Raw genomic sequence first — 24,773 nt, forward strand, 5'->3', positions numbered from 1 at the left:
TGAATCAATTTTATGAGGGTATCGGAAAAATTAAGATGTGAATGTTAGTGGAAGTTTTACTTTTTGTATTAAATTGTATTCTTTATTATTTCACATTTAAGTAAGAAATTTAATGCTCTTTTAAATTTTGTATTCATATCTTCATTATATGCCCATGAAAATGGTCCACCAGGCACTTAGGGTTATTTCCTTGAACTGAGAAAAGGTCATCAAAAATTTACTGGTTCTATTTTCATTTGTTTAAAAGATAATAACTTTCTTCGGTAAATGTCTCAAAAATGGTGTTGTTGTCTCATTTTTATTAACATTCTCTCCTTTATTGTAAGTTCATGTGTTGTATTGAATGTGATCACTTATCTGAGCAATTTACTATGCATATACATCTAATATTTAGATATCTTGAGTTCAAACTTTATGTTAATAAATGTCTTACAAGACCAGTATCTAAAAAATGTCTTACAAGACCAGTATCTCTTTTATTTAATAACTGTCAAGTTAATGACATATCATGCCTGTTAATTTATTTGTATGTTATGAGGTAAAGTTTCAAGTCACATAGGGCACTGTTATGTTCAAATAGCTGTTAATCTTGTAATAATGCTGGTTAATCACCCAAGATGAGTTCATTCCAAAAGTAGCAAGCAAGCACCAGAGTTTCCCATATACCTTGCATTAACTAACAAGTAGAATTCAAATAAATTGGAAATATATTTTCTTATTATGTTACTAGATATAATTTTCAGATATATGGAACTTGCAGATATTCTACAAATGCTATGTTTAATGTTACGGAATATTTTTATAATTACGAAGATGTACTATTTGCAATGAGAAAATCAATTATTTGTAGATTATTTGTTCATAAACAAATGGGAAAGATGACCCATTGTATAAGCATACCTCTACCAAAATGTACCATTTAAAGACTCTAAGCATACCACATATATAATTAAGGGTAATTTAATAGCAATAATTAACACTTCCTGGATACAATGGTACTTTTCTCCTTATTATAAATATTATAAGAGTCAAGCATATGCTAATACAATAAAAAGGCAATTCGGGAAATAACGAATAACTCGTGTATATTCAAAGTACAACTTTAATGAAAATGAAAAGTACAATTTAGTAGAAATATAAGATATGGTGAAAATACATGATTTATTTTCATGAGTGGTATAAAAATAAATATTTCATGAGTGGCGGTAGCCACGAGTGAAATATGGTATTTTTCATGCCACAAGATGAAAATAAATCATGTATTCATAGAAAAAACTTGAATTTTCTGTTTATTATGTACATTTTTCTCTTTTTTGCGATAAAATTTGAAAAACTTTCCCTTAAATTTTGTGTACTGGTAGAATTTAAAAGAAAGTAGTCCGGCAAGACACCAGTGAAAATACGGAAACTATGCTTCACTGCATTAAAAAATAAATTCTTACAGTGAAAATACGGAAAATGAAAATACGCATTTTATTTCATCAATATTGCTCAATATTTCATTTATAAGTATATAATAAAAGAGCATAACATTTGATGAATAAGAAATAACATCAGATGTATATTCAAAAGTACAACTTTAAATGAAATGAAAAGTACAACTTTTAGTTAAGAAATAATAAGATATGGTGAAAAAGTACATGATCAGGTACAGACCTTACAGCCAATATAATCATTCTTCTATAAATAAAAAAAACAACAAAAAAACAATTTATATATATATACATTACTTTATACATTACATGTATATAGGTGGTCCACTTACAAAATGTCTTACAAAATGGTATGCTTTGGTGCAGTTGTACAAATGTATGTTTTGTAGCACATTCCCTTGTTTCAGCCCTACACAAATCATAGCCATGTTTCCTCATAAAATAGACTTGAAAGTGGTTCAAAATAGTTACCAGCTTTCTTCCCAATGTATGTTTACTCTAAAAATGATTATGTTAAAATATTCGGAAAAAAATTATCAAATAATGTACACACATGTATCTTTTAACTATATAAAACATTTTACAGTAGTAGTTTTTCTCTGTGCTATTGTTTTTCTTATTTATGCAATTTGAGTTCTTTATTTTTTTATGGTACAAAAAAAGTTGTTTGATATTTTTCTAATGCTACTAGTTAATATGATTTATTTATGTATTAAAGGTGATTGTAGTTTTCTAGTAAATGTAGAACATTTAGAAACAGTTGAAGCAATAATCAATGTTCATTGACGTTGCTTTGTTTTTTGTTTATTCATTATGTATGCTAATCTGTTTTAGAAAACTAAATTTTTGAAATATTTTGTTTTTTAAAGTAATTTATGTTGTTAAGAGTCTGCTAATAGCGAGATTCATTTTTGCAATTTTTATAAGTTACAGAAGTCAGTTTTGAGATTCATTTTTGCAATTTTTATAAGCAGCGTGCAAGTTATTTTGCACTTGAAAACAAAATTAAGTTGTATATTTCTGTAAGAACGATATTTATCTCATAAACCACTGAGCAGGAGTGTAATGAAACCATTCATGGAAAGGATATCACACTAGTGTAATAACAAATTGATGTGACGTCATTTGCATATACACAAACATAGTGTTAAAGGGCGCAAATGTTACCATTACACTATTGATGCATTATTGAAAAATGAGGGTTTTTTTTCAACTGTAAACCCTTCTTGTTATGGATATGTGAGAAAAAGACTATTAGATTCCAGTAGATTCAATTCTAAATTTATTGAACTTGTTGAATAAAGTTAGTACCGAATCTACACTCATTCAATTTATGTTAACCCTAAACATGCTGGAACCAAAAACGATCAGCCCTTTGCCACCAGTATAGAGCCAAGTCAGTCTGCACATCTATGTAGCCTGACCAGGCTTTATACTGTTGGTAGCTCAATTTCTTTTATTTATTTTTTTTATATTGAAATCCCTTGAAGTTTAAACGGACTGTTTCAAATTCAAAGCTTGACAGATCCATTATAAAGATATAGGTCAAGGGTTAAATAGATTGGTGTTTGTGGTTTCTTTTAAATCATAATGACTGTACTTACATTAAATGGGCATTCTCCAGCTTTAACTGATTGAAGACAATTTGAGATGACCATCTGTCTATAAGATGAGGCATAATTCAAATCAAGTTAGCTATATAGAATTGTATTATATAAATTATGCAAATATTTCTTCTTTTCCTTTTGAAGGAGTTAAGGAAATTGCAAGGATATAGATTTTTAAAATGAATTCTTAAATAAAACTGATTGAACCACCTAAAATTTGACGTAGAATAGATTTTTTTTGTGTTATTGAACTGTAGTTACATTTATATTCAGTCCTACATTTCCTTGTTTAAACATTGATTGCTTGTTTCATCATATATTAAATCACATATGAGACTAAATTAATGTTTTTTTAAAATCAGGAATATTTCAATTGTCTCAGTTTTTCACGATAAAAAGCAAAAAATGAGAAATGTCAATAACATTTTGAATACTTACTAATGTAGTGTTAGTTCTTTTAATTGTATATTGTTATATTTGATTTAGTTTCATTTCTAAATTTTACACTGGCATGCAAGTTAACAGAATTCATAACTAAAGTCTGTGACTTTCAAAAGTCTCATATATTTAGTTTAGTAAATGCATGATCTGAAATTAACTTTATGTAATTTTTTTATGAATTTATTGAATTATATGAATTATGTCTAAAGTCTTGCTATACTCCATTGTGCTTGTAATCCAGATTTTGAGGTAAAACTTATTAAAACTTGTATATTGCTTGTAATTGCCAGTCATTGAATGTCAGCACGAAAAATCCAACTATTTATTGTGAGTTTCTGCAATTTATGTATATGCAGCCAACCTTACAAATGCACTGTTGTCAATGGATATGCAGAAGGTGTAAAAAAGTCATAAATTAAAACATTTTTAGCATCAGACAGTTAATATATATTTTTTATTTATAGGAATGTATAGATTTTTTGGAAGGTTTCTATATATAGTGTCTAAACTGTTACCTAGATTTTTTATTATCTTCAAGAAAGTGTTGTTTATGTTGATATTGTTAATTTATGAGCAAATGATGTAACAATTGTAGTACAAATGATTATGTCAAAACATGTCCCAATCAGAACGTAATAAAATTATTATTATTCCATTGGTGTTTTTTATTTTTATTTTCACAACATCCGCTACAACGCCTTCATATGTGAGGAATGTATATGATTGAGTGCAAGGTTTATTTCATATACATTGAAAATGGTTACTCCTTGACATTTTGAATCTAAACCTTGAAAAAAATTCAGGAACCTCTCCGGAGTCTGCTTTTGTAAATACATTGTCATGACAATAAATATGTTTCAAGTGCTTGTTCACAAACAAAAACAAAGACTAAAGTAAACGAGACTGATCACTGGTTATTTAGACCATTGTCCAATTAAGTTATCTTTCACACCAAATTATTGTTAACCATTCAATTAAAAGTGAAAATGATATTATGTATATAAACAGTAAAGTGTGTTATTGGAGAAGTCCTTTGGACAAAGTAACATGAAAACTGCTGATTAGGTTTGATTAAGTCTGATCTTGAGAGAAAAGTAAATCATTCTTCATCACGCCCAATAGCACCGGCTTTAGCGGCTTTCAATCTTCAACTAAAGTTCAGGGTATGTTTTTATACAACCAATATTTTTATCGGCATGTTTAAATATTATTGCACCAGTAATAAATTTATAATGCTTGAACTCAAAAGACTGTCTACAAAGGCAAAGTAAACGATTTCCGACGTAAACAACAAAGGAAAGAATTTTAAGTTTCATTTTTTTCTTACAATATCAACTTACAATATTTATTCGTTATTTAACGATACCCCAATTCCAGACATGGCTCCAAAAATGGCCCAACGTTGTCTTTATCAGTATCAGAGAAGGTAAGTGTAGGTGTTCGAATTGCGAACATTTCAAAGCTTGTCTGGTTAAATCAGGGAAATTCGATTCCGTGATGAAATAGTGTCTTAAGTGTATCCCATTCTTTTGGTGGGTTGAACGTGGTTCATCTTCGATCTTATTCCACTTTTGTATGCATTTCACAGGCAAGTAATCTTTAAAACTCTTGAAAGGGAAGACTTAAAAAGGAACAATAAAACTGTTCAAATAAGGTAATGGAAAATGCAAGCATATTCAATCTTAACAACCATTGATCCCAATTAAGTAAAATATAACAATTTTGAGATGTAGTACAGGACAAAATTCTACAGTGTTTTTGTTGGGTTCGGACCAGCACATTGGCGACTTTTCAGCTTTACTGGTGGAGGAAAAACCCTAAGTTCCCTCCCGTGCATTATTATTTCAGGCACGAACAGGCACCTGAGTAGAACAAACGGGCGTTCCGTAAGCTAGCCACATACCACTACACCTGATGATGAATGCATAAAAATACTGAAATAGAAAAAAAAACAAAAAAACTCGAGATGTGTGTCCAACAATTTCCAGACAAACATCTTGTCTACCAACATGTATATTTAATAATACATGCCATAGCCAGTACAGTGTACACAGAGGAGGTAGTTATAACGTGGAAAATAGAAATCCTAAAAGTTAAGGATATGTCACATCCTATTAAATAGCACCCTGGATGAATTAAGAATAGTCTTGTTCAATCATTTTGTCAGCTTTGGTAGTCATACATATCTAAAATAGGAACTCATTTTCAAAGTGTTGTAAATCATGTAATATCAGAAACTTTAAGATCCCATGACAGTGATAGAAATATAACAATTAGTGAAAATCAATTTCATTTCGTTAAGAAATTAATTTTGATCAGACTGAACATGGGTAAAATGAATGATTTCAAGATTGTCCACCCACGCTCTCTATCACTGACTTAAACAACACGCAACTTTTTATGAACTTGAACACCAGAATCGTATCCTTTTTTCATAAAATAAAGTTCATGGCGATAATTTGAAGTACTCGATATGCAGCACTTTTTACATAAGGTATAGGAGAAGTCATGTAAAATAGAGATCTTCACCCTTGATTGATTTGATAACTGTCTTTTTCATTACAAAAATCGAGTCAAACACATCAATAACGTTCACATGTTGTTTTCTAATTTAGTTAATCACGATATAATATGAAGTTCATTAAATCATATGTAATGATAACATCAGGTTTGATTTCGATAAGGATTTTTTTGGAATCTATGATTGGAAGCAACACACAAACCATTTGTTTTTATTCAACATTAACATAAATATATAATATGTAATTATTTCTACAATTTTTCAGAATATGTCACAAATTTTAAGTAAGTAACCATAATATTTTATCAATGTTTGTCTTGGTTGTCCTTTTACTGAATGCTTTGAAAATATAAAAGATGCTTCATTATTCATCAAACTTGGACAAATGTTGGCCATAGCCTTTATAACGGCATGCTCAATCTTAAATTTCCTGTTACCATGGCAACAGGGGACAGCTGAAAATTGCCAAAATCACTATTTTGCGTTGATTTTGTCCATCAGTGCTGCAACTTCTCAATGGATTGAGATAGAGTCAAAGAATTTTCAGCGTTGGTTACATGTTACCTTAAGATCGATCTGAGGCCAATTTTAGCCTCTGACAAGTCAAAAATCCAGAAGCAAGGGCACATCTCCCTCTGACCCCCCTTTGGTGTATCTTTTTAAAGGGGGCGGCGCCGAAAAAGTAATCACTTTTTTTTATTTCTCAAACGAATACAATTGTTTGGGGTCTAAATAGGGCATTTTTACCATTTGAAGACTCAAAAGAAGATGTCATGAGGGTGAAAAGACGTCTTGGGTTAACGGCACATAGACACACAACTGATCATACCGCGTCGAACACTATTATTGTGAACATTACATTATTAAACCTTATCAATTAAGTGATAAAACGAGAGTCATTCAGGAAGTTTTGGGTTCAATTGGCTGAGGGAGATGAAATGTATGTCCCAAGATAATGATTGCTAAATAAATGTCACTGCCAACTGTCTAAATAGTACATTAATCTTTTCTCTTGGCTGTCTCTTTTGATTTATTTATTACATGCTTTTCGGTGGTTTATAGAAATATATCAGTGATATAAAACTGGTAATTTCACTGTTTGAAACAGTGAAATTACCACTTTGATAATTTCACTGTTTTGAATTTAAGCCCCTTACCTTGTTTCAGTGAAATACCAGCGTGCACAGTACTGGGTACCAACTTATTGACGTGACGTCGTAAATGACGTCACGTTGTATTATAATTTGGCGCGTTTTCATTCAGTATTAGATTTAATGTCCTTTTAAAACGTTTCTTTGCATGTAATAAAAAGAAAATTTGTTTAGTTTAGTGTAAGATTGAAATATATTTCACCTTGTGAACACCAAAAGTTCATATTTCACTCGTGGCTGCGCCACTCGTGAAATATACCTTTTGGTGCTCACTCGGTGAAATATATTCCGATCTTACACTGAACTAAACAAATATCCTCTATATAATTACTTTTTACGAAACAAACACCTGTTGTCTTGTTCTGTAATAAAAGTACTATTAGATATCTGTTGTACTTCATAACCTTATAATCCGTTTACTCATCTAGCAATTTTACTGTTTTTTACTGAAAATAAAGTGAATAAAGAAATTGGAAACAAAGTGACCCCTCGGAAGCATTCATTACAACAAAATAACATGAAAACTGCAGACTCATGAAAACTGCAGACTCGGTTTGATGGAAAGTATTAAGAATAATATACTTGTTAGAATTATTAAGCAAGCTTATATTTCATGCAAGAGATGTTATATTTTACACAGTTTCTCACAAGCAGACTTATTCAAACCGATTCAGTTTATATTTTCACAACTCTCTTTTTCAAAATATGATACTTAAGCAGCAGGTGTAAAGCACTGTGGCAGCTGTAAAATGTCATACCATATTATTCCAGTTCAATGTTGTTATAGTTTTGGTCATTTGGGGCAACTGATCCTATCACTTTTACTGTTCAAGTGTGAAATCTGCTTAAGCCGGCACTGGGTATGTGTGAGATATTTCTCCAGATTACAGAAAATACTGGCTGGTTCAATCATGTATTGTTATTGAACGGTTGAGGTTTGCAAATATTAAACGACAATTCACCTCTTTTTTGCAAGCACATATTTTGTTCACTTTCAACAAATTGATAATAAATATGATCCTGTCTCAAGATAAATCTACACATTCCTCGGTAACATTTGCATCAAAGTTTAAATTGAATTCCTCAGAGAGACTCATGCTTTAAATGGCCGCCTAAATTACTTTTCATTTTAAGACAATGTTTATGTTGTTTTTGTAAAATTTGCTGCCATTTATACGTGAAATATTCTATATGACAAAAATACACATGGCTGATTACAAAACCATGAAAATAGATATACAAGTAATGTTTTATATATATTTTCATTAAAATCTTGATTAACTTTGTAATTGATGCATTTCACAAACTTCATAAATGAATGATATGTCCACATTAAACGGCATATTTCTATATGATATAAATTATTAATTGACTCTTTCTTTATCCATATAGCACGACAGAGTTTGATAATTATATATATGTCACGGTTCAGAACTGTTCACTATTTAGGGGAGAAGATGTGTAAGCGGCCGGATAGCTCAGTCGGTAGAGCCGCGGAACGGTATTCCGAAGGTCCCGGGTTCGAGTCCCGGTCAGGCTGCACATTTTTCTCACCCTGTGACATTTGGCGCCCAACGGGGGACCGTGACTGCTTATAGCTCAGAGTTCAATTAGCATTGCTCTGTAGCTTTGTGAAATTCGAGGACGAATTTCAATATTGTGGTGAAGTATGTCACGGTTCAGAACTGTTCACTATTTAGGGGAGAAGATGTGTAAGCGGCCGGATAGCTCAGTCGGTAGAGCCGCGGAACGGTATTCCGAATGTCCCGGGTTCGAGTCCCGGTCAGGCTGCACATTTTTCTCACCCTGTGACATATAGCAATTGATATTTTTGAGAGAATAACTATATGATTAGGACAGAAAAGTTACGACCATACACAAAAAAAAACATAAGCCAAACCTTGAAAGAGAAAGATGAATGATTATATTGTCCTTAAAACAAAAGTTTGGGGCGTTTAACTGATAAAAGGAAAAATGGAAAATGTCGAAGACAAATAAAATTTGATTGGGGAAGTGAATTTTGTCCTTTTCAATTATTACATGAAAATAAAAAAACAACAACAAATTAAATAAAGTAAGCACAATGGAAATGAAATTAGGAGTGGAGGTAATGATTTTTAAAAAAACGATAGCAAATGAACAAATGGAAGGCAGTTATAAAATGTCATAATTTTAAACGTCAACAATGACAAACACGATAACAAACAAAAGGCACAATGACAATAGTAACATAAAAATAGAAACCTTAAAGTATTAGATGTAACTGTAATTGACAATCTAAAACCATATATGATTACACTTTATTATATTCTTGACACACAATTTAAATCAATCCTTTTGAAAAATATTGACGATTTATGTTCAACATTGTATAGGTTATTAAGAAGAAAAACAAAAATGTGTTGGTCAGTAGATGGAAATCTTTAGCTTACTTTAGAAGTGGTGAAAAGAATCATACATTTGAAATTATAACAAACACAACTGAATAATAGCATAATTTATTTAAAATTGTGTTGTTTAAACAGATGTCTGTTAGTTTTAATTACACATGAAATACAAAGAGCGTTGGGGGGAGGTCGGAAATAAGAAAATCAGACATGTTTTGTCATGAATCATTTGGCCTTTGTTATATCTCTAGAAACAATTCTTAGTATTTATGCAAATTTTTAATAATTGTCTTTTTAAGTTGTTAAGCTTCAATATTTTCACCCGTTTGACACGATTAAAAACCGAGCCTGAATCATTTTCAAGTTAATGCGTTCTTAAGGGTTTTGTTTCGAGATTATTGTACCAGCTAGTGAAGGTTTAGACAAATAAACTTGTGTTCATTAGCTAACTCCGTTTTTCAAGAATAATTATTCTAATTGTGGAAAAAGACCTAAACTGCAGTTTTTTTTCACTCAAATCAGACTTTTTAGAGCACAAATAAATCAGTATATAAGCTTATTTCTTAATTTTCTAACTAATCGAATAGAAAAATACGTAAATGTTACTAAAAATAGCGCTGCTTTTATCTCACATCCTTCTACTACAACGAGTTAATGTATCAAAGGCGATTGCAGTTTTATAGTAAATGAAACAGTTGAAGCAAAAATCAATGTTCGTTGACGTTACTTTGTTTTTGTTTATTCATTATTGCTGTATGTTAAACTTTTAACTAAAAGTGTAATTTTGGCATCAAAATGTTAAAACATAATTGTTTTTTAATGTAATTTTTGTTGTTAAGAATCTGCAAAGGAAAGATCCCTCAAGTGCAATGAAAACAAAAATGAAAAGGTGAACATGGATTGTGTCTGTTTAAAAGAGATAATGAAAAGTGCGACACCTCTCACATGAAACATTGAACAGTGTTTAACATTCAACGTATTGCAGCAACACTCAGATGTAGTATTGGACAACTTTTTATGGCAGCGCCACACAGCACTTAACATTTCTCTTTCTCGAGAGAACAATGAAAACAAAAAATGTAAGAATGATGTTGTTAAGAGTTACAATGTTTAAATTGATGTAAAGATTCGTTGTTGTAACTTTCATTAGTCAATGAAATCAGTTTTCAATTTTCAAGTAATTTCATTTTCTTCCATAAGATTATTTTTATGTTGAAAAGTTAAAAAAAAATTTCAAAGTGACCCTTATTACATGAAACAGGTTCCTCTCAAGTCTGGTTGCTTGAATAATTCCGCTCTTTATAAGATGATGCAGTAAAATGCTCCTCAATAGAGAAAGTTAACTATATATTATTGCTTATTGCCTAGAGTTTTGAACATTTTCTGGTTAAGTTTAAGAACATAAATGTATTTATTATCGGAATCATACACCGTAACTTAATATTTCCTTATAAGGAAGTAATCGGAAGTTATGTTTTTTGCGGCAATAGTGCACGAGTTTCTTGTAATTAGTAAAGCGGGCATTCAAGGTTTATATGTCAAGCCGTTTAGATGTGAAATTTCCGAAAATATTGAAAAATTTTCGATTATATTATACAGAAGTTTTGTAAATGTTTCTTACAATTGTTTTCTTTTTCAGGATTATGAACAGCTCGGAGCAAAGTAAACATGTGTCTTTATACGCAAAATAAATAATGGACTTTCAAAATCTGTGAGCCATATTCATTTAATTCCATTTTGATTCATTGTGAATTATTATTCTGTTTTCATATAATTATGTACATGAAATGAGTCTATTTCAGGGAGAAATTATCTGTGTCTTTGTCTATTTAAAATTTTCAAAATTCGTTTCCTTTTTCCATTATGACAAAAAAATTTAGACCGCTAAATTTGGGTTTTATGTCAGGTAGGTTCGAAGGAGCCGTTGGTCTTGAGCCTGGATTCATCCTTCAACAATACCTCCCCCTCCCACGTTGGAGTAGGGTTAGGTATCCCGCTCGCAGCAACCTGACTTTCGAACATTTCCAAAAGCTTCTGTTTTTACAAAACTCTCTTATTCAGTTATATTGGAAAGTTTATATTTCTTTATTTTTACACGAAGTATTTGGCATATTTTAGCAGATGAATTTGCTTAGAAAATTTATTACTATAAGTCATATGGAAGCTTTTTTGGACTTTTGTCTTAACAAAAATTGATATGTAGATTTATATCCAGAATTTTGTCTTTGTTTGGTTGGGAAAATAAACGGTTAGCGGAGACAAGACGGCTTACAAATACTCCCTCTAGCCTCTTTAAACTCTGTGTTGTGTTGTTTATTATTTCAAAGGTGTATTACTGAAGAATGTAAATGATTTATGCTCGTTTGAGTGTAACGAATTAGAGCATAAGGATATATGTTGGAACTAAACAACTAAATAACTAAAAGTAAAACTAAAATAATTATTTGAATTAAAATTAATTAGAATGTTTTTAATTACATTTATATTTTGTTACAGATAGTTTACGTTTCCATGTTAAGACATTTAGATATTTGTTTCATTGCACATTTTGTCATATGTTAGGCAAACGTTTGTTTAATGGATAATTATATAACAATAGGATAACTTCAACTGTTATATTTTTGCATATTGTATTTTGTTTTATTTCTACATTGAAATGCAAGTGAACAAATTTATATTTGATCTGAAATAAAATTTTATGCATTATTGATCAATGTTATTGCTAAATGAACCTTGTCCGAATTCTTGCTTTACTTAGTAGTCCTTATGTATTGCTTGTAATTGCTAGAATTTGAAATATTAACATGTAAAACCCGACAAATAAATGTTCACTGTAACCTTCTGTTTGGTACACACAAAACGAAATACGATGAGTTTTCAAATATAATTGCATCAAAGCAAGTATAATTTGATTCTTAGTAGTTTTCACTAAAAAACATCATCTCCGACAGATATACAAAGTTTCCGAATCCAATCTTTGAGGGCATTTTCATAGTACTTTTTAAGAATACTATTAAGACACTGAAATATTGCAGGTGTTTGCGTTGAACAATATTTCAATCTAAAAGTTTTTTTAATTTTTATTTTATCTTTGAAAAAAGAAGAAGCCGCGAAGAGCAAGGCAAGGTAAATACGGAAGATGAGGGAGCACATTGACTTTTTTCCGCTTCAGAAAGTTTGCACCTAAACGTCTTGTGCGATGACTCTCGTTATTGTGTTGACCATACCTGTTTGCGGGCCATCGATTTCGAAAGTATTTTTAAGTTTTCGAGAACATTTGTCTTATAAAACTTTTATAAACAGATTTACATTTTGGAACACTACCCGAATGGCAGGAGCCCGAGTTGTAAAGAAAATGGCATATGTTAACTTCTGTATACTAGTGCTTGGTCTTTTGACATACTATGTAGCCCAAATCTTGTTTTGGTGTTTCAATTTGACTCATAAAAACGAATCCATATTTCCTCACCAGTTTTGACATTGCAAAAGAGCGTGCATTGTAATTTAGATCCTGTTTAAGCAATAATTTAGCATGACCATAGTTTTCTCATTACGGGCACACACTTTCTTTTATTTAGAGACCATGCGCCGCTTCAAGGAATGACACGAAAGTGTCACATTGAAATTATCATGAAACCTGCCGTATGAAAACACCTTCGGATGTTTCTAAAATGGAAAATTTAATAATTTTAAGGTTTAAATGTTGAAATTTGCCTAAGCTGGTGCTAGGGGCGTGGACGGTAACCTGCAGTGCCGTTAAAGAATAGGCTAAATCATACCGAACCTGCAACATTTTCAATTTTGCCATTTTGGGCATTCCTTAGAAATTCTGTTTTCTGAAATTTGAGCACATTGCACGCGAGCCTTTTTCTGCCCATGTCATTAAATTGGTAATCCATCTAGTACAGATCCTTCTCATTTTCAAATCACGTTTAAGAAAGGTATGAGCTGCTCTTAATGAGATGCCAAGGAGACTAGCTTTAGTCGTGTATCTTACATCGGTATAAACTATTTCAGGTTGTTGTTTTAGTCCGAAGGGCATGGTATGCATCTTTAGTCGAAATTAAATTATATTTAAATCTATTGAACCAAGAAATAAGTGGTGAAAAACACATTTCACTCTGTCCATTATATATCCAAATATTATTTAAACCCTAGCCAAGGAGGCACGATCGTATTTTTATGGCAGACTTGTCTTCTCCAAATCAGTTTTGTATTACAGTTTATGAGTTGACAATGTATAGTGAGCTATAAAAAAAACTAAAGTTAACATATTTAAAGAATATAGTATCAATATAAAGCTAACATGTATGTCTAAGTGATAGCCTTCATTTCCCTTGTGTTTATTTGCAATTTTGAACAATATAATGTTGTAGATGCTTTCATATTTGACATCTTCTCGTTTACCAGCAGCTATTATTACAAATGAAATGTTGATTTCTTGACAATAGACATGCAGAAAGTCTGAAAAGAGCAATAAAATAAAATATTGCAACATCAGATATTTACTTTTAATGTATGGATTTTTAACGCTTCTCGAAATGTAAAGTGTCTAAACTGTTACATTGATTTGTAAAATGTGTTGTATTATCTTCGAGAAAAAAGTTTTTCTGTGACGATCTGTTAATTTAGAGCAAATGATGTAACAATGGTAGTACAAATGATTATGTTTAAACATGTCCCAATCAGAACGTAATAAAATTATTACATGTATAATTCATTTTTATTGATGGTTTTATATTTTCATTTTATGAAATCTTCTGCAACATCGTAATATGAGGGTTATACATAAAATTGCAGGTTCCTCAGATGTATGTCTATGTTGTTTAATACTGTTTTGGTGACACTTTTGCTTGTGTCCCTTGTTGTTTTCTCGTCTACGGTAAGTATCTTCCCCATTGCCTCTAGTTTTTATTTATTTGATTAACCCCCCCCCCCTTCCCCGGTCCCCTTCCCCTTTGTGGGCCTATTATTATTTTCTTTGAATTCCTAATCAGTTACAAATTATTTATCATTTAATGATTAACCTGTCTTTGCCCTGTCCTTTTTATGTTTGGGGTCCGCCTGGGCTCCTTGCCATTGGTTCTTGTTGCTGGGTCATATGGGGGTTGCGTTCATTGAACGCCGCCTTTCCTTGTTGATCTTGTTTATCATATTTTATCTTCTTTTACATTAAAATCTACTCCTGAACATTTCGAAATTAATCATTTCAAAATATTTACCATTGAAGAGCACCAAGTACAATTTTGTGTGTAGTGTATGTTTGGTTTATTAACTCTAAAATGGAAAATCTTTCATTTACATTAATAAAGATAAGAACAATAATATCGGATTTTATTTTAAATAAAATCCGATAGTTTCTTATAATCGGTTTATTGCTATTAGTTTCATTGAGCCTGCAACATTTTCAATTTTGTAGTTTTGGGCGTTCTTTAAGGATTTTATCGCCACATCATCGTTGTTTGTGCTGTGTGGAGGCTGTAAAAAGTCGTCCCGTACATCTAATCAGGCATGTTATATTTTCGATACTTAAAGATCGCTCAGCACGACATTATTGTTGTGTGCTTGTGATAATTATTAGTTCTTTCTATTCGGGTATTTTCTAGTTGTGTGGTTCCAGTATTTCTCACTTGAATACTGTTTAATCATCTTAAAAATATGCGGTCTGCTTTTTAAATTTGTCATTTGACAGCTTATCTGCGATATGCAAGCTTTATAATCTCTAATCAAATTTCAAAATTCTACTTTATTTTGTTACGCCCATTGTTTTCTTGTTTAGGGCACCCGCATTCTTTTACTTGGGGACCATACGCCGCTTTTCATGAAATGGCACGAAAGTGTCAAGTTGAAGGTTCCATGATGACCGCCGCATGAACACATCTGCGGATGTTTTTAAATTAAAAATGTCACCATTACCATGATTAAATGTTGAATTTTGATTCAGTCTGCGCTAGGGGCGTTGACGGTGACTTGCACCTTTCATTACCGTCCATGAACAAGACCAATCAAACCAAGCCTGCAACATTATCAATTTTGTCGTTTCGTACGTTCTGTGGGGATTCTATAATTATCTCTATTAAACAATATTTATTTCAATCAAACATATATACACAATACAATTACAATTGCATGCAAAAAGGATTAAGTAGAGAGCTAGAACTTTTTTTTAGAAACTCTCTCCTTGGAATGAAACAATTGTCATTAATTATTACATTTATATATAAATTCAAAAAATTCAATATTTATCAAAGTGAAAAAAATGATCAAAATGAAAAATAATGATTTTCTTCATAATTGCGTGCATCGTTATTCTCCTGAATGTTCCCGTTTCGTAACAAATCCAATTTGTTTATTCAAAACCTCGTAGAACGGGATATCTAGCAGCCGTGAACACCTTGAAGCATTTTGGATGAACTTGTCTGCATAATTCACCTAGACAACTGTCCATGAACATTCAGTAGCTACTTGGGAAAATGGTGAAGTATAATAGGAATATTATAAAAATAAGTCCAGATATTCGGTTGTGATAGGAGCAAACAGAGGCTGCAAGTTTTGTTACCACTTTACTTGCTGATGTCTTCAATTGATTTGCCTAGCTTTTACTTTTAAGACTGTCAATTATCAATTTTGATTATCACTTTCACTTTTAAGGCTGTCAATTATCAATTTTGATTATCACTTTCACTTTTAAGGCTGTCAATTATCAATTTTGATTATCACTTTCACTTTTAAGGCTGTCAATTATCAATTTTGATTATCACTTTCACTTTTAAGGCTGTCAATTATCAATTTTGATTATCACTTTCACTTTTAAGGCTGTCAATTATCAATTTTGATTATCAAGATGAAAAGTTAAAGCTTGTCAGTCAACAATTGTAGAACTGAGACAGACTGCACAGATATGTGGGGTGGCGTGGCTCTACACTGGTGACAAAGGCTAATCACTTTTTAAACCAACAAGGTAAGCTTAAGAGGAAACGGGGTTTTCTTTTTTATAAAAATAGATTAAAGTAATCTAAAAAGTTATAAAAGCATGTTTGTGCTCTAAACGAGATAAATAAACAAAATGAAAATTTGAAGGGGGATCAAAGGTTATTAAATCTGCATAACACAGCAGATAAGTTGTCTGTTTCTACAATAATTCATTTATCGACATAAAAAGAATGGGAATTAAGATCCACAAAGCAAAGCGACGCTCAAAGAGCGCAGCGCCCGATCCGACTAAATTGTCCGGTTGCTTTTTGTCAGGACAATGTTGTCTTCTAATTTCTGGAATTACGTCAGACCATAAAGCCATTCTCCTAGGATAGAATCCTTCGATGACTGATGCAGGAGACATCTGATCGGATATCCGGAAATAACGCTGTGACGTCATATCATATGCTGGCCACGTGGTATTCGTAAATGTTGTAATATCCATTGGTGTGTTAGGGTTTCTATAAATAGAAGGAATATATTGTAATAAGTATCATCGCGTGATTTAGAGTACCTATGCATCAAAAATTTGGTTTCATAATTGTATGTTTGCTTTGTAGTTGCACTTACTTTTTATTTTGTATCGAACTACATTAATGAGTCTCCATAAGACTTTAAAGTAGGTATATGGACTTAATATAGTGGTATGGAACATGAAATCTTGACGTCATTTCCTGTATTTTTTACAATTTGCTTTTTAAAATAAATACATGTAAATTGATGCCTTCTTATTAAGGAACCGACTGTTTCTCAAAATCACTGCCAAATTCTAATTAAGCCAGTATTTTTAGATTTGGGCAGAGCTTGAATTCATCGCTGTCTTCCATAAACAGATTCCATCACACTTTTTTCCGAACTTTAAAAGGGTCTTCTCTATGAATATTTTAATAATTGTATAAATGTTGTTTCTTTATTATGTATGTTACATTACGTACGAAATATGAAGTGAATTTGAATGACGGAGAAGGAAATTAATTTTGCCTTACAGATCTTATATCTTTCTTCATATTTTTCATCTGTGCCGTTGAATACAACAAAATCCTAACACGTGACATTGAAACAAACATGAATGTACAAAATCTTACCCTGAGCTTGCAAAGTTTGACCACATAGCCATTGTTGCTTTAGCTACTTGCTTTTGTTCCGAACTAAAGTTATAATTGCTGATACCAATCATAGACACATTTTCACGCAACGGAAGACCGAAAACAAACTGTAAATCGTCGCCGTGATTAGATCCTGAAACATAAATGATGTTCTTTGTCACATGACAGTTAATCATATACGTATAAAAGAATATACGGCTAACAGAATAACAAAAAAAGTCGACGTCGCAAATTACATCTTTTAAGGTTTCAGTTGCAGGCGAACAGGTGAACAGTACTTATTGTATTATTTCATAGATAAGTAGTAACTAAATTATAACAAAAAGCTTGGAAAGCTTCGTAATACGGCATAATTATGTTTCTCTTAGATTTTCAAAATCAATTACATTAACAAACAGGCAAGTTTAACCCAGTAAAAAATGTGTACATACAATTGTTCAAATAAGCAATTCATTTGGTTAAGACTTTTTTTTAGCTATAGTACGTCCAAATAACACCATCTTTTTATTCATTGTTTTATGTGCAAAGAAAACCAGAAAGTAGTTATTAATTATTCATAATAACAAAAAAATATTTATTTAGAAACGTACCTTTCATCCACGAAGATACGGGCACAATATGTGTTCTTGTTTGCACTGCAAACTCGTATAAATACGCCTTTCCGACATTTAATCTGGCATGCGCACGTACTGTTATAAACGCTGGTGAAAAAGCAATTGTGTCAGTAGGTAAATCTATTGCATTTTGTCGTATACTGACGTAATTGTCCGGGTCATTCCAGTCGGTATATGCATATGTCAAAATCTTTTCTAATGCCACTTTTGTGTTTTTGTCAGCAGGGAAAAGGTTCCAATCAATAATAATTGGAACAACTTTATCTTTGAATTCGTCCTTCGTTATATTGAAATCAAGTGTTGAATGGTTAAGTGCCGCCTGATAAAGATAGTAATATCCACTGCCATCTATATCATTAGCACCAATTAGTATGTCCAACGAAGCGAAGAAGTCTCTAGCTCTAGCAGTTTTTCTAGAGGTACCATCCATTATCTCAATGGGAGATGCAACTAAAAATTCTCCGTCTACAACTGGACCAATACTTGTCATATCAGATTGTAGTGATGTAAGATTCCTTGACTGCAGACAAGAAGCCAATGTTTTTGAAGTTGGATCACAGCCTTGATCTTTGATATATCCATCGTAAATTGATGCTTTATTTATAGCCCATGGTGCGATTGCAGAACCACTTTCTGCGATGACCCTTTTGAATAAACCGTTATTTCCCGGATACAATGCTTGTAACATAACGGAACCCGCGCCTGCTGATTGGCCAAATATTGTTATTTCTTCCTTTCTGCCAAAGAAAGCTTCAATATTATCATGCACCCACTTAAAAGCAAGGTGCTGGTCCCATAGACCTTGGTTTCCAGGAAAAACTCCGTGTGGGTCACGTAGAAATCCTAGCATACCTATACGGTAGTTGATAGATACAATGATTACGTTTCCAAATAGGGCTAACGCTTCAGGTTTATATGCTGTCGATGCGCCTTGGACGAAACCCCCACCATACACCCAAATCATAACCGGTCGTAGGTCGCTGACTTGAAGCTCATGTGGAACATAAATGTTCAGTGTCAGACAATCCTCGGAAAATCCAGAGACACCGTAATATCTATATAAAGCATTAAATTGTTCCGACTGCTGGTAACAAGCCGCTGGTTCCTTACTTGCGTTAAACGTCTCTTTAAATGGAGCTTTCGGAACCGGTTTCCTAAATCTGTTTCGTCCACCTGTTGATTCGGCAAACGGAATACCAAGAAATTTATAAATCAATTTCTGTTCTCCGTTAAGAGTAATCTGCTCTTGAAATCCCATGATATTTCCAACCGTTGTGTTCACATATACTGGTGTTTGTGCAACACAAAATGAAACGTACGTTAGAATCACTGCTGTTTGCAAACTCAACATTTTCGCTTCAACGTTCTCTTAAACAGTTGACAGGTAAAAATATTCTACTCTGAATCTCTAATCAATTTTAAGCAGTAACTCGATTTAAAAGTTGTTTAAATTCAGGCAATACTTATTTACGGTTCGGTTCATGTTCATAATTGCGAAAAAAAACATTACATGCTAATTTTTATTATGATTCATATCGAAAAATATTATAATATAGATAGGCATAACTTGTAACTTAAACAGGTTAAATGATCTTGTAAAAGAAGACCTCTGATATATCGTTAAAACAAATGAAAGAGGTGAGAATCAATGACTCGGCTTGATAAGAGATATGTTTTAGCACCAGATGAATTCCCTATAGAAAACTTATTGGGATCATTGATCCCAATTTATGTAACAACATAAAGACGTGGTATGAAACAACGCAGCAAGAAACTTTTCAAATGTTATTTTTGTTAAATTGTATATTAAACTGAATATTAGGATTGGTGAGATGTGCATACAAAATAAAAACAACAACAACAAAAATGCACTGCGGTTTTGTTCAGTAGAAAGGTTGGCTTTTAAACTCAAAATGACAAGAAACGCAGCCCAAAGAATATCCAAACACAAGCATCGTTATATCTGAGATTAGTAAAGCCAGCTGTTCCATTACTTCACTATCAGCAATTAAATGTACTGGGTTATTCTCATTTTTATTTCAATGTAAAATAGAGAAGATAAGAATCCCGAAAGAAAGCCCAACACGGCAAAATAGAAAATGTAGCAGGCTCGGTTTGATTAAGCCTGTTTACAAGCCTGTGTATCAAGTTTACATTTTCATAAAATTTCAGCCACATACAATCAGCATTAAATTGGAAAATTACATAGACAAGTATTTTTTGGGGTTTTTTTTAAAGTAATTTTTAGATAGATTATTAATTCTGTCAAAAGAAACAAACAACCTGTTTTTTTGGCCTCAAGGGCAATATTCGGCACAGCGAGTTTTAAATAGATCTTTTTTATAAAAAAAAATACATATTAAGCTGGAAAATGACCTACACAATTACTGTGCTCAATTTTGCCCCGTAATAAGATACTCCTTTTACTCTGCCTACCCATCCGTCACAGTTATAACTATAACTGTAATATAGGTCGCCTACACTACCTACCCATTCGTCACAGTTATAATTAGTTCTTCGCACCAAAGCAGACGACAGATAACAAATACTAGTTATTAATTTAATACTCCTTATTTAACATTTGCCATGTATAAAAAAGTCGAATTTGCTTTTCTTTTCATTGTCTGTTCACATCAATATTGACAAAGTGGGTGTCGATAATTCTATATATAAAAGCAAACTACATGTATATATCGCCTGAATATTTAACAAACTTAACCATTACTCATTTATATCGACGTAATAGCGTTAAAGACCCTGTCGAATCTTAGTAATTGTTTATTTGATTGTATTATATGTTTTAAATATTTTTCAAGTTACTTGATTATAGTTCCTTTTTGAATTTCATACACGTACATTTGTTTGAGAACACAGTTCAAAATAATTTTAAAACTTTACAAAATTATTCGACAAGAAAAAAAATCATACTAAAATGTGCGCATTTGCAGATTCTAACTCGAAACGCATTTGTTCATGATCTGAATGCTAGAACCACTATGTTACACGGGTTTTTCTTTCCATTTCCCCAATTTTTTCTATTATATTGCAATAAATAAGCAAAATGTAAGAATTAGATAACTTGCACAACCCATTATATCATAATGGTACGACCAAAAAACGTAGTACTATTATATTCTGTATGTAATATTTACAAGTTGTAGCCAATCAATAGCCTTCCATGTATCCGCATGATCGAGATTGAGGCAGATATTAATGTGACTAAAGTTCAGATCTACTTATTTCTTTTATGTAGATCTGAAGATTCGCCTTCTTTATTATTCGGATTTTAGCCATGCAATCAAACCGGTTTTTACATAGGCATAAGAATACGTATTAAAATACCGTTATACGTGGAAGTAGAAGCAATTCTTTACAAATTAATTGAAAAAAATATAAACAAGATTGTTTTGCCAGTTTACCTGTCGGCTATATGAACAACGCCATGTTTGTGGCGGCATGAAAAAAAACAAGGGCAAATTCAACAAAAAGTTGTTTTGTATTTATCAGATTTTTCAAAAAAAAAAAAAAAAAATGGCGAAAGAAGTCCTTTAAATTAAATATGAGTTTGGACTCCGACCACTTTCATATTTATATTTCATATTTATTTTTTGAAAAATATGAAATATAATTGACTGATATAGCATCATATTTCATGGGTAAAATTAAATAAAAGAAGAATTTTCATTAGTCATTTTAAAATTATAAACTGAAATCAGAGAATCTCATTGGTTATCCTAAAATAAATTGTAAAGGACAGTTCTAATCATTCTAAAATAAAATGTAAAGGATAGTTCTTACCATTCTTAAATAAATTTTATGGATAGCTCTATGATAAAATGTGAGGGATAGTTTTGCCACTATAAAATAAAATGTAAAGGATAGTTCTAAAATGAAATGTACAGGAATGAGGATAATTCTTTAAATTTTAGGTTAATTTGTAAATGATATATTTCAAAATTTATAAAGTCAAACGTAAAACAAGTGAAAAGGGACACCTTAAATAAAAGTTGTTCTTCTTTGAAAAATCATCAATATCAATATGCTATAATTCAATTTCAATGTTAACAAAATGGGTGTTTTCTTAATAGCTACAAGAAATAAATATCATATCATTGTAATGCAAGCATTGCTAACATTTCTTTTTGTATTGAAAACTTAGAAATACAATTTTGCATGTAAAAAAGTTTTATTTCAATCGAGTATCGTTTTAAAAGATACTTCCTTTGAATTTTGTATTACTGATATCGAGTTTTAAATGTATAATGCTCATTTTGGGAGCACTTCATTCTCTTTGCTTGACTTTGTTGGATAATTAAAATTTTATGCAGACTTTTTCATTTGAACAACTGCCGTTTTTCATTAAATGCTAGATTTTATAGGGACTTTTAATTTACACATAAATCATTTCGACGCATGAGACAAAGAAGGTTAAAATGTGACCTAAATGATATTAAAATATTCTTTGATACAAAATGTCACATCATTCCTTAGTTAAAATATTGAACTAGTTCTATTTTGACTATGGCATAATGTTGGACATTTAATCATGAGAAAATTAAACATGTGTAATCAAGAAAATATATTACATGTTCCTAGTTATACTTTGGTGAATTTTTTATTTTCTGTAAATATTTAACCTTTACCTAGTATACATTCAACACTAATATGCTTAACTTGGTTAGTAAAAATACAAGTCTATACATTAGTAGATATTGAAGATGAACTTTGGACGAGGTGCACGTTCTTCATGGCGCTTTGAAATAAATAATTGTGTTTGAAAAAGTTCATAGCCCACTTCTGATTAGTGTCAGTTATAAACGAATGTTTTCTTCATTTGATAATTTCAATTAAGATACGATTAAATAGGTCTCTGGTTTTTATGCTTAGAATTTATTGTTCACATGCTTTGCAATAAAACATTTGCTGAACATATATCTTCAAAAAGTAAACTATCAATAAAATAAAGTTCAAAATAAAGATATTTAAAAAATTTAAAATGATGAAACAGTACTCAGTAGAAAGAGTTTTCATATTACGCTATATCCTCTATTGTAACCTCCCTCCCCCCTAAAAAATAGCAACAAAAACCAAAATCACAAAAACAAAAAACAAAACAAAACAACAACAACAACAACAAAAAACCAAAACAAAATCAACAAAATTTAAAAAAAAAATTAAGCAACAAATAAAAAAAACCCCAAACAAACATCAACAACAAACACCGTAAAAGACTTGTTATTATGTATATTTTTACATTCAAATTGAAATGCACTCATGATTTCCTTCCCATTTGTCAAGTTATAGGTCTGCCATTTTTACAGTGGCACTAACCTTCTAATAACATAAGAAAAATCCATTAAGACAAGAGTCTAAAACAATCAGTGCGAAACTGGATCTGTAGTCTACAACTTTTACTACAGTTTCCTGTTAAAGTGACAGACAAATAATGGCATGCTGGGATATAATACAAATGATTGCTTGCATCAGACAGTGTTATAATGGCTATAAAATTGACTTGGTCTAACTGGAAAATCTCATAGGACTTTGGTATACGTAAACAATTTCAAGAATTGGGATATTTAAATTATTTATCTTATTACCTTAACCATGTACTTAAAATTTGTATTATTTGTTCTTCTTGCTAAAATAGTAGCATAGACATATTTTGTATGTTTGTGATGTTGTTGTTTGTTTTGTATTATGTCTAGCAATAACATAATTATACAAACGTCAGCAGCATAAAATACATTTCTTCATTCATTTTAACCTTGCATCATTGCAGACATAACGAAAATCTTCATCTATAATGAGGATTAAATATGTTTTATGAATTTTAGATTTAAATGCATTTATAAAGCTCATCAATTAAGAATGATACGTTATCTATCATTAAATAGAGGATATTGAATGAGTGTAAGTTCAATACTGAATTTATTGAACGAGTTGAATATAATATTATTTTATTTATCTTCTTTTTATCACATACCCAAAGTAAAGACGGTAGAAAGTGAAAAAAGAGTCATTTTTTCATTGACGGGCCTATAGTATAACGCTAAAATTTAGCGCCATTTTACACTATGTTTGTATAACGCTAATGACGTCACGTCAAAAAATATGCACAGACGTGCAATACCATTTCTACGGAGTCGCAAAATCGGCACGGGTGTGTGATAAAGGGGCTTATAGATTGTTCGTAGTAGAAAATCCTTTTAAGGTAATTGTAACTCCTAAAATAAGTATCTGCAAGAAAGTCTAGGAATTCCATGTTAACTGACTTGATAATTGATACATTTAGTTTATCAAATCTTTATACTTGATAGTTTATTTAAACATTTTACTTGATAGTTTATTAAAATTTTATATTTGATAGTGTATTAAAACTTTTTACTTGAAATGGTATCAAAATGTTATATTTGATAGTACATCAAAATGTTATACTTGAAATAATCAACACATTTAGTAGTAAAACATAATTAGTGATAGACAATTGTAATTTAGCATAAAGGATAAAGTATGTATTGGTGATTTTAGTTTAGAT

General features: G+C 31.3%; 1 protein-coding gene across 1 annotated transcript; it reads right to left on the reverse strand.

Moving 5' to 3' along the window:
* Positions 1-15,328: 15,328 nt before the first annotated feature.
* LOC132724231 (bile salt-activated lipase-like) lies at positions 15,329-19,668 on the reverse strand. The gene is made up of 3 exons (XM_060709062.1): positions 18,212-19,668; positions 17,601-17,754; positions 15,329-16,976 (listed from the first exon to the last, which is right to left on the reverse strand). Exons 1-3 carry the CDS (start codon positions 19,584-19,586, stop codon positions 16,673-16,675), a joined length of 1,833 nt encoding a protein of 610 aa, XP_060565045.1. The 5' UTR covers positions 19,587-19,668; the 3' UTR covers positions 15,329-16,672.
* Positions 19,669-24,773: the final 5,105 nt, after the last annotated feature.

The sequence above is a fragment of the Ruditapes philippinarum genome, unplaced genomic scaffold, assembly GCF_026571515.1.
Source record: "Ruditapes philippinarum isolate M1 unplaced genomic scaffold, ASM2657151v2 ctg2418_1_1_1_1, whole genome shotgun sequence".
Classification (NCBI taxonomy): Eukaryota; Metazoa; Mollusca; class Bivalvia; order Venerida; family Veneridae; genus Ruditapes; species Ruditapes philippinarum.